Below are 12051 nucleotides of genomic sequence, written 5' to 3' on the forward strand. Positions count from 1 at the left end.
TGCCCTCAGTAACTGTCCCAAAGTCTGGATGCTAAGCTTAATGGGGTTTCTACCAGAATGACATGGACACAAACTCTTCAGAAAAGCATCTGCCCACAACTTCTTTATTCAGACAGGTATTCTTACAGCAGTCATTCCAAATACAGAATCCACTATCCTTTATTTGGTCATGTTCAAAAGGACAGTGGCAAGAAAAAGGGTGAAGATCTTGCTAAGCTACTCCTCAGCAGGTACACTCAGCACTGTGAGTCCCCTGGCATTTCACTCATTTCAAGTCTTTTTTTTGAGATCCTTTTCCCAATAACATCTTTTCTCTTTCTGCTTCAAGTTGCTCAGTCAAAATAATCTGTTCTCCCAAAAGACGAATGTTTTCTTTTTTCCGAGTTTGCCTCTCAATGTCTCTGATAACTCCGTCACGAAGCCTCTAAAAAGTAAGAAGCAGATTTCAGTAACACCCTGAACAGGTGGTTTCCATCCCTGTGCCATTCAAATCCAAATAACAGTGTTACCAAAATACACTAAAATGTTCAGGTTCCAAATACCCAATTACTATTTTAATTTTCTGCACAAATGTAAAATTCAGTAAAGAAATCAAGGCAGGCATGGTACTGCATGCCTGTAATCCCAGTACTTGGGAGGCTGAGACAGGAGAATCACAGGTTCCAGAAGAGCTTCAGTAACTTAGGAGGCCCTATTTCAAAATCAATAATAAAGCCGGGAGTGGTGGCACACGCTTGTAATCCCAGCATTTGGGAGGCTGAGACAGGAGGATAGCAGTTTGAAAATAGCTTAAGCTACTTAGTGACGACCCTTGCAACTCAGAGAGATCTTGTTTCAAAATAAAGAATAAAAAATAAGCCAGGCTTGGTGGCACATGCTTATAATCCCTGAGCTTGGGAGGCAGAGACAAGAGAATTGCGCAGGTTCGAAGCCAGCCTCTCTGTCTTAAGAGACTGTTTCCAAATAAAATATATAAAATAGGTCTGGGAGTGTAGCCCGGAGGTAGAAGAGTTCCATCCCCAGTACCACCAAAAAATAAAAATATAAAAATAAAAAACAATCAATCAAAATAAATAAAAAACAGGGCTGACTGGGGTATAGCTCAGAGGTAGAATGCCCCTGGGTTCCATCCTCAGTACCAAAAAAAAAAATTTAATTAAAAAATAAATAAAAACCGGGCGTGGTGGCACACGCTTGTAATCCCAGCATTCGGGAGGCTGAGATCTGGAGGATCGCGGTTCGCAGACAGCCTCAGCTACTTAGTGAGGCCCTCTGCAACTCATTGAAACCCAGTTTCAAATTAAAGAATAAAAAATAGGGCAGGGGGCGTAGCTCAGAGGTCAAATGCCCCCTCAGTTCCATCCCCAGACCTGCAATCAATCAATCAATCAATCAATCAATAAATAAATAAATAAATAAATAAAGCTGGGCATGGTGGCACACACTTGTAATCCTAGCACTTGGGAGAATGAGACAGGAGGATTGCCTCAGCTGCTTATTGAGGCTCTCAGCAACTTAGTGAGACCCTGTTTCCAAATAAAATAGAAAATAGGTCTGGGAGTGTAACTCAAAGGTAGAAAGCCTCTGGGTTCCATCCCCAGCACCACAAAAATAAATAAATACATAAAATAAATAAAAAATAATAAAACCTGGGCCTGATGGCGCAATCTTGTCATCCTGGTACGTGGGTGGCTGAGACAGGAAGATCACAGGTTCAAGGACAGCCTCAGCAAGTAGTGAGACTCTCAAACTCACAAGACCTTATTTTGAAATAAAAATAAAAATCGCCGGGCGTGGTGGCGCACGCTTGTAATCCCTGAGCTTGGGAGGCTGAGACAGGAGGATCGCACGGGTTCGAAGCCAGCCTCAGCTATTTAGTGAGGCTCTCAGCAACTTAGTGAGACCCTGTTTCCAAATAAAATATAAAAAAGGTCTGGGAGTATAGCCCGGAGGTAGAAAGTCTCTGGGTTCCACCCCTAGTACCACCAAAAATAAATAAATAAATAAATAAATAAATAAATAAATAAATAAATAAATAAAATAGGGCTGGGGATGTAACTTGGAGGTAGAATGACCCTGGGTTCAATTCCCAGTGACACAAAAAAAACAAAATAAAAATAAAAAGACTTGGGGTTGTAGCTTAGCGGTTGTAGCTTATAATTGTTGTTACCTAGATGAATAACAAATATGAAAATATAAAATTACCAAAACTTCAACAAACTGTTAAGGATATAAAAAAATTCAAAAATAGGCTCCTTCTAGTATATAAAGTAGAAGACTCAAAACTATATAAAACATACTACTTGATTATATAACAAAAAGGGGAAAAACTATCACTACCAGGGGAGAAATAAGACCAATCAATAGTAGTTACTTTGATAAGCACTAAAAAGACAAGAAAATTTCAGAATGTACACGTGATACCTATGATGATCTTTTTTTTCTTTTTTTTTTTTTTTTTGTAGTACTGCTAGGGGTGGAACCCAGGGGCTTTTCTACCTCCAGGTTATACTCCCAGACCTATTTTATACTTTATTTGGAAACAGGGTCTCACTAAGTTGCTGAGAGCCTCACTAAGTAGCTGAGGCTGGCTTCCAACCTGTGTGATCCTCCTGTCTCAGCCTCCCAAGTGCCGGGATTACAAATTTGTGCCACCATGCCCGGCTGACCTTGTCTCAAAATTAAAAAGGGTTAGCCGGGCGTGGTGGTGCACACTTGTAATCCTAGCACTTGGGAGGCTGCAACAGGAGGATCGCACAGGTTCGAAGCCAGCCTCAGCTACTTAGTGAGGATCTGATCAACTTAGTGAGACCCTGTTTCCAAATAAAGTAGGTCTTAGAGTATAACCCAGAGGTAGAAAAGGTCCCTAGGTTCCACCCTCAGTATCAAACACACACACACACACACACACACACACACACACACAAATTGGGCAGTGGGTGTAGCCAAAGATCCAGTGCCCCTGGGTTCCATCCCCAGTACCACAAACATACACAAAACACCTCATCTAATACCTATCTGCAGGACATTCACCAGGCCTACAGCTCAATTCACTATAATGAGGGATCTGGGAAAAAATAAGTGTCCTGGGACTGATAATTCAACTGATGCTCAATGTTCTTATACTCAGTGTCTTTAGCAAGATCCCCAATGAGGGGGAAAAAAACAAAGGAGCTTTCCCCATTCTTCCCACGCCATGTCTCCCTGTCACCATGCTCCTTACTTACACCACACTTACACATCCTGTCCCCCGGGGCCCACATCATGAGCTGAGATCATTCTGTCCATACCTGCCTCCCAAGTCCTCCTCTCCTTCTTCAGAGGGGCCAGCATATGTTCATGACCTTGCTATCTTACTCTCCAAGTGACTGCTTCACACATCTGTGCTGAGACAGGAGGAAGGCACAGGTTTGCAGCCAGCCTCAGATACTTAGTGAGGCCCTTTGCAACTCAGTGAAACCCTGTTTCAAAATAAAGAATAAAAAATAGGACTAAGCCAGGCATCATGGCGCATGCTTGTAATCCTAGCATTCAGGAGGCTGAGACCATAGGATTATGGTTCGCTGACAGCCTCAGGTACTTAGTGAGGCCCTTTGCAACTCAGTGAGACCGTTTCAAAATAAAGAATAAAAAATAGGGCGGAGGGTGTAGCTTGGAGGTATAATGCCTTTGGGTTCCATCCCCAGTACCACACACACACACACAAAAAAAAATGTGAAGTAGTTTCTACTAAATGCAAATCATATTGCTTTGCAAACACTGTAAAATCAAAAAACACTGTAAATAGAAGACTAAAAATGATGTATACTGCCTAACATAATGTCTGGTATGTGGCAGACAGGACACAATAGTCGTTAATTTCTTGCTTTGTTGAACTTTCTAACATACCCACCATACCTATCTAGTCCTATTGTTTCCCACTACTATATGCTATGAAGTAAGTCCCTAATAAATAACTGGATGCAAAATAAGCACAGATTATCCTGGTCAGTCTATTTTCATCTCTAACTTCTGAATTTCTCTGTACTACTTTTCTATTCTTTAAAATTTTTTTTGTTGTTTTTTATTTATTTACTTTTTTTTTGGTACTGGGGATTGAACCCAGAGGCATTTTACCTCAAAGTTATACCCCTGGCCCGATTACTTCTCATTTGGAAACAGGGTCTCACTAGGTTGCTGAGAGTCTCACTAAGATGCCTAGGCTGGCTTTGAACCTGCAATCCTCCTGTCTCAGTTTCCCAAGTACTGGGATTGCAAGCAAGTGTCACCACGCCCAGCTATTCTTTTTTTTTTTTTTTTTTTGCAGAACTGGGAGTCAAACTCAAGGGCAGTCTACTTCTGAGCTATACCCCGTTCTATTTTTTATTCTTTATTTTGAAACGGTATAAGTTGCAGTGGGTCTAAGTAGCTGAGCCTGGCCATGAACCTAGGAACCTTCTGTCTCAGACTTCCGAACACCCAGCTTACTTTTCTATTTTTTAACATGGTGTTTTCTAAACTGGGTATGGTGGCACACACTTATAATCCCAGCACTTGGGAAGCTGAGACAGGAAGACTGCAGTTTGAGGACAGCCTCAGCTACTTAGTGAGGCCCTCTGCAACTCAGTGAGACCCTGTCTCAAAATAAATAATAAAAAATAGGAATGGAGATGTAGCTCAGAGGTAGAATGTCCCTGGGTTCCATCCCCAGTACCGCAAAAGAAAAAAAGCAAAAAAAAAAAAAAAAAAAAAAAAAAAAAAAAAAAAACTGGTGTTTTCTGAATCCTGGCTGTGTAAAGCCCTCTGCTTGACTTTTGGAAAATACTTAAATTCAGCCAGGCGTGGTGGCAATCGCTTGTAATCCCAGCATGTGGGAGGCTGAGACAGGAGGATCGGAGGTTCACAGACAGCCTCAGCTACTTAGTAAGGCCTTCCACAACTCAGTGAGACCCTGTTTCAAATTAAAGAATGAAAAATCAGGCTGGGGGTGTGGCTCGGAGGTAGAATTCACCTGAGTTCAATCCCCAGCACCTCAAAAAAAAAAAAAAAACTTAAACATAAATTCAGTCTCTATACTCAAGAGATTCTAGTTTGTTCTTGCTGAAATGGGGGACCAAACCTTCATCACAATGTAAAAACTTCTAAGGAACATGTCTAGCTAGGGTTCTGGACAAAGCTCTAACCTAGCCACACTCCATTCTCTTGAAAAGTCACTGAATTGGATGATCTCAGAACTATACTGGCATCCTATGCTCTACTTCATGGTTTTTCACCATCTTTTCCTTTTCCTTCAAAGGGGGAAGAAATCTCCTGCTTCTAGCTAAAGCTTCCCTCTTGCAACCATACTTTAATCTCAAGTCTCTCCTCTGTGCCTTTTCATCAATGGTCATTCCATTCCCGTCCAAGTTCTTGTGCTTCCTCTCCTGAGTCCCACAGATTGTGAACACCAAAACCAAATCTTCATTTCTATATACCTAGCACACAGCAGAGTCCAAAATGCTGGACAGGCAAATCAAGAAGACCGTTTACTCTTGACTCATTCTGTTCATGCCTTTTGCCTTTGGCAAACTGGGTTCAACCCAAACACCTGTTGAAGTATTGCTAAATTCAAAGGTTCCCATTCCTATAGTATAGGAATTTTCTGGAATTTTTTCCAGAAAAAAAAAAAAATTACTCAGCATCCCCCTGGAAATCTACATAAGCATGAGACAAAGAGGAGAGATGATTAAACCCAGGGACATTCTAGCTGAGCTACACATCCAGCCCTATTCCTTTTTTTCTTTTGAAACAGTAAATTCTTAAGTTACAGAACAATGGCCTTGAGCCTGTGATCTCCTCTCTCACCCTCCTAAGTACTAGGATTAAAGGCGTGTGTCCCGCTGGAAATCTACCTTGTTAAGCAAAATAAACAAAGTGACAAATTTGCATTCTTCTCTACATTTATATTTCGCTCCAGCACCTTCCAGGGGGCACTACCACCCTCTCTGGGAACCCTTGAAAGTGCAACAACTACCTGCTTGCAATATTTAGCACTACTGCAAATTACAGGCTTTAGAGGGTTTCCTTTGTAGTCCTAAAGTTCCTAGTGCGGTGCCACACAAACCGTGCTAAGTCACTAGGCTGTATGCCAACTTGAGAAGGAAAGTAGGCACTGAGAGAGATTAGAGCCGGTCACACTGATCAGTAAGTCACGAATATCTCCAGACATAAAAATACTAAAAAATTTGAGGATGTTTTCTTTACCGTGTCCAGAATCTCCAACTTCCAAAATGGTAAACTTCCTTTATGCAAAACTTACCATTATCTCACCAAACTGCTTTATCAAGGAATAAAATCACTAGCACTTAGACCCCTGAGGCTTCACCCCACCCAGCCTTGGGCCCGAGGTTTGGGGCAGGCCGGGGGCGGCCGAACGCGCCCCAGGAAACCCTACTGCCCAGCAACCTAGGGCTGCGGCTGAGGCCAGGGCCCCGCGCGCCCAAGCGCCGGCCAGGGGGCCCCCCGGGCCTGGGGCCGGGCAGCTGCAGGCCTGGCGCCCCGCAGGCCTGGGCGCGCGCAGAGGGGGAGGCGGCGCGGCCGCGGGGCAGCAGGAGGCGCCGGGACCACGCGGCGCGGACCCCGCAGGCCCGAGGCCCCGGCCCCGGAGCGGAGGGTCACGTGGCACCGACCTGCCGGTCCTGCCGCTGCTTCAGGTGCACGCCGGCCACGGTGGCCGCCGTCAGCAGCACCGAGAGGCCCAGCACCGCCTTCGAGCTCCTCGACATGCCCGCGCCGGCCGCCGCGGCCTCCACCCGCCAGCCCCGCGCCCGCCCGCACCGCCGCCCAGCGCGCCGCCGCCGCTGCGGCCAGGCTCGACCCCTCGAACGCAGAGTCCTCGAGCGCGGCGCGGCGGCGCTACCAGGAGCGGGCAATCGAGAGCCGAACACACTGCGCCGCGCTCTCAGGGCCTCTCCCCTGGAACCACAGGGGCTCCCTGCCTACCCCGAGGGGAAAGGCCACCCCTAATTCAAGCTGCAGAGCGCTCCGACCCAAGCACCTTCCCCGGTTGGGGTGCGCCATGCCCTGAGCTTAGTACCGTCCCCACCTCATCCCAGCGTCCTGAGGTGTCCTTCAGGGGCCAGGATTCCTTTCCGGGGTGCTGTGCTTACTACCCCTTCCGAGCTCTGGCTGACCCAGGCGCTTTGTTGGAGACCGGCCTCACCTAAGCACGGCCTCTGGTTGCTCTGTGGTGGCAATCGCCTAGTTAGGGGGCTTCAGAGGCATTGGCTGAATGGAGTTCTTGAGGATCCATAATTAAACTTGGCAAATACAGTTGTCTTCTTTCACCCTGAGGCAATAGGGCAACTACTCGGGATGGTTTTTCTTAAAAGCGAAAACCTTCCAACTTAAGAGCATCCCAAATGGTCAGCAACACTTTTCTTGCCCTCTGACCCTTCTAATACACAATGCCCTGGATCAGGGATTGGAAATTTGTCCTGTCCCTGGGGCAAAGTTTTGTTTTAAGAGGTTTTGTTTTAGCCTAAGTAGATAAGGCTGGCTTTGAACCTGTGAAATCCTCCTGTCTCAGCCTCCCAAGTGCTGGGATTACAAGTATGCGCCACCACGCCTGGCTTTAGTTTTTCTTTTTATAAGAGGTGAAGTGGAACAGGGTGTTGCATGCCTATAAGCCTAATACTTGGGAAAATGGGATGGAAGGATTGTAGTAGGTTCAAGGATCCTACAATCTCACCAACCTAGCCAGACCCTTTTTCAAAAAAAAAAAAGGGCTAGGGGTATAGGTTGGAGGTAGACTACTCCTGGGTTCAGTCAAAAAGGAGAAGAGGAGAGGGAGGAGGAGGAGAGAGAAGAGGAGAAAGAGGAGGAAGAGAAAAGTGGGGCGCGGTGCGAATGCCTGTAATCCAGTTCTTGGGAGGCTGAGACAGGAGGAGGCAGAGGTTCGAAGCCAGCCTCAGCTAGTGAGGCTCTCAACAACTTGATGAGAACCTGCTTCCAAATAAAAATATAAAAAACAGGTCTGGGAGTGTAGCCCAGAGGTAGAAAGCCCCTGGGCTCCATGCCCAGTACCACAAGAAGACAAAGACAAAGAAGGAGGAGGAGAAGATTATTTAAAAGAAGGGAAAAGGAAGAAGGGGAAGGGAGGAAGGGGCGAATTATCCTTCAAAATATCTTTATAAACCGGGCGTGGTGCCGCACGCTTGTAATCCCATCATTTGGGAAGCTGAGACAGGAGAATTGAGGTTTGTGGCCAGCCTCAGCTACTTAGTGAGGCGCTCTGCAACTCAGTGAGACCCTGTTTCAAAATAAAGAATAAAAGCCGGGCGTCGTGGTGCACACTTGTAATCCCCCCGCTTGGGAGGCAGAGACAGGAGGATCACTCAGGTTCTAAGCCAGCCTTGCTGACTTAAGAGAGACTGTTTCCAAATAAAAACATAAAAATTAGGTGTCTGGTAGTGTAGCCCGGAGGTAGAAGGGTTTCCAGGAACCCCAGTACCACATAATAGTAATAATAATAATAATAATAATAATAATAATAATAGAATAAAAAGTAGGGCTGGGGCTGGGCGTGGTGGCGCACACTTATAATCCCAACATTCTGGAGGCTGAGACCAGTTCGTAGACAGCCTCAGCTACTTAGTGAGGCCCTCCACAACTTAGTGAAACCTTGTTTCAAAATAAGGAATAAAAAGTAGGGCAGGGGGTATAGCTTGGAGGTGGAATGCCCCTGGGTTCCATCCCCAGACCCGCAAAAAAAAAAAAATAGGCTGGCGGTGTAGCTCAGAGGTAGATTTCCGGGTTCCATCCCAAGTACTTCAAGTACTGAAGAAAAAAAAAATGTTCCCAGATTCTAGGCTAGCCTCAGCAAGTAGTGAGTCTCTCATCAATCTAGCACTTGGAAACCTGGAAGGCTGAGACAAGAGGATGGTGGGTTTTAGGGCAGCCTCAGCAACTTCAACAAAGCCCTCTGCAACTTAATGACACTTTGTTTCAAAATAAAAAATAAAACAGGGTTAAAGGTGTAGCTCAGAGGTAGAATGTCATCTCTAGTGGGGGGGAGGGAGATATCTTTTCAAAATAATTGAAGTAAGAATATCATATAGCAAAATATGCATACCCACGTTTATGTAGCACAATGCACAAGAAGACAAAATATGGAACCAGCCTAGGTGTCTGTCAACAGGTCAATGGATAAAGAAAATGTGGTCTATATACACGATGAAATTCCACTCAGCAATAAAGAGCAAATGTATGTCATTTGTGGGAAAATGGAGAAAACTCGAGAACGTTATGCTAAGTGAGCTCAGGTAGTCTCAGAAGCCATGTGTTTATTCTCATACCTAGATGCTAGAGAGAAAAGAGGAAACCAAAAGAGACATCAGATAAATGCGTAGTAAGACCTCTAGAATAAGGTGCTCTGGATCTCGAGTCTGTGGTATCTCAGTCCCCACTACTCCTTTACAAGGTTGTATCGCAGAGTCTCAGACCCAGGGAGTCAATCGAGGCTGCTTTAGACCATGGGGGGTGGGGCGTTCTCCTGCGGGGAGTTGTGACTATGGTGTGATATCTCTGCCACCGCCACTCCCCCACTGAGTCAAGTCCCTGGGAGTCAGTACTGGGATTTCTTCTCTAGGGGCCACAATTTGACTCACTGTTGTTGAGTGCGCTGATGGAGCTGTAGTGGACTCGGTGAATTCGCTGCTGCTGCCACCGGTAGCAATATGACACTGCTGCCATGCCCTTGGCCGTGAGGCTGGCGTATTTCTTCTCTGGTTTTTAGTTCTGCTCTGAGTCCCTGCAGGGTGTGCTGAGCCCAGCCCCTGGGAGCTTTAGACGCTCCCTGCACCGAAAAATCTGCCGAATCCCGCCTGGCTGTTCTGCAGCGGCTCACCTCGGCTCGCTGTCTGCCACTCCTCTCTGGAGCCTGGTGGGCTGTTGAGTGCGTTGGTCTGGAGCCATCGGGTGACCTCGCTGCTGCCTCCGGCAGTAAGGCGCTGCTACCACATCCTCAGGCGTAAGGCCGGTGTATCTCCTCTCTGGCTCTGAGCTCCGTTCTGAGTCCCCCTCCTCTCTGGAGCCTGGTGCTGCAAGGAAAGATGGCACCCGCCGCTCCGTGCCACGGCTCCGGCCACAGCACTGCGGTCTGGTTTCTTTCTGGTGTCTCGTTTTTCCAGCCCTCTTTTTCTCTGTCCCTTGTAATTACATTTTTTGTTCTCTGCTGATGGTGTTTTCTGGCTATGAAAGGTGCTTATTTTGTGTTAATAGAGATTGGTTGTTAGCAGGGCTCATAAAGCACCACTTTTCTCCATCGCCATCTTCCCGGTAGTCCCTTATTTTATTTTATTTCATTTTATTTTATTTTATTTTTAGGACTGAGGATGGAACCCAGGGGCATTCTTCCTCTGAGCCATATACCCAGCCTTAATTTTTGTTCTTTATTTTGTTTTGTTTTTTTGGTTTTTTTGCCAGTCTGGGGATGGAACCCAGTGGCATTCGACCTCCGAGCTACATCCCCTATCCTATTTTTTATTTTGAAACTGGGTCTCACTGAGTTGCAGAGGGCTTCACTAAGTATCTGAGGCTATCTGTGAATCATGATCTTACAGTCTCAGCCTCCCAAATGCTAGGATTACAAGTGTGTGGTACCACACCCAGCTTTTGTTCTTTATTTTGAAATGGGATCTCACTGAGTTTCAGAGGGCCTCATTAAGTAGCTGAGGCTGTTTGAGAACTGCAACCCTTTGTCTCAGCCTCCCAAATACTGGGATTACAGATGTTATACACCATGCCCATCTTATACATAGATTTCAAGCCATATGATTAGATGACATCACCAAAAAATGAAATACAGGGCCAGGTGTGGTGGCACACGCTTATAATTCCAGCATTTGGGAGACTGAGACTGGAAGATCGTGGTTCACGGACAGACTCAGCTACTTAGTGAGGCCCTCCACAACTTAGTGAGACCCTGTTTCAAAATAAGGAATAAAAAATAGGGCAGGCAGTATAGCTCAGAGGTTGAATGCCCCTGGGTTCCATCCTTAGATAGAAAGAAAGAAAGAAAGAGAGAGAGAGAAAAAGAAAGAAAGAAAGAAAGAAAGAAAGAAAGAAAGAAAGAAAGAAAGGCAGGCGTTGTGGCACACACTTGTAATCCCTGCGCTTGGGAGGCAGAGACAGGAGGATTGCGCAGGTTCGAAGCCAGCTGTGCTGGCTTAAGAGACCCTGTTTAAAAAAAAAAACAAACATAAAAATAGGTCTGGGAGTATAGCCCGGATGTAGAAGGATTTCCAGGAACCACCAAAAAAATAAAAAATTTAAAAAAAGAAATACAAATAGAGGAGATCAAGGACAGGTCCCAGGACACTCTCTCATGAAACTGTTTTAACTTCTCTTTGAGGTAGTGTTTGTTTTCTTTGTTTAGTTGTTTGCTTGAGGGAAATTATTGTTTCTCCGGTTCTGGTGTGTGCACTTATTTCTTCTTTGCAGTTAATCTCTTGGAATATTTTCTCTAGTGCTGATTTAGAAAGACATAAATTCTTCCAGCTTCTGTTTGTTGTGGAAGATTTTCTATTTCGAGCCAGGCATGGTGGCGCATGCTTGTAATCCCAGCATTTGGGAGGCTAAGACCAGAGGATCGCGATTTACAGACAGCCTAGCTACTTAGTGAGGCCCTTTGCAACTCAGTGAGACCTGATTTCAAAATAAAGAATAAAAAATAGAGCAGGGGGTGTAGCTCGGAGGTCGAATACCCCTGGGTTTCATCCCCAGACCCGCCAAAAAAAAAAAAAAAAAAGATTTTTTATTTCTCCATCAAATTTGAGAGATACTTTTGCTGGGTGGGAAATTATTTACTTCATGTTGTTTTCTTTTTAGAGTTTGGAATATGTTACTCCAGGCCATTCTGGTTCATGACTTGGTTTGGGAAGTCTGGAGTCATTCTAATTGGTTTGCCTCTGAATGTCACTTGGTCTTTTGTTGTTGTTGCCTTTAAGATTCTCTCTTTGACTTCTTCATTGGTCAGTTTGACTATTATGTGGTGTCTCTGATCTTATCTAAAGGGGGGTCTATAAGTTTCCT

General features: G+C 45.3%; 1 protein-coding gene across 1 annotated transcript; it reads right to left on the minus strand.

Moving 5' to 3' along the window:
• Positions 1–265: 265 nt before the first annotated feature.
• PET117 (PET117 cytochrome c oxidase chaperone) lies at positions 266–6743 on the minus strand (the record flags this gene model as incomplete). Its single annotated transcript, XM_080716160.1, has 2 exons — positions 266–424; positions 6648–6743. The coding sequence occupies 2 exons, from the start codon at positions 6741–6743 to the stop codon at positions 266–268; spliced, it is 255 nt and encodes an 84-aa protein (XP_080572286.1).
• Between the last annotated feature and the right edge of the window lie 5308 nt (positions 6744–12051).

This window comes from Muscardinus avellanarius, assembly GCF_963383645.1.
Source record: "Muscardinus avellanarius genome assembly, chromosome: 19".
NCBI lineage: Eukaryota > Metazoa > Chordata > Mammalia > Rodentia > Gliridae > Muscardinus > Muscardinus avellanarius.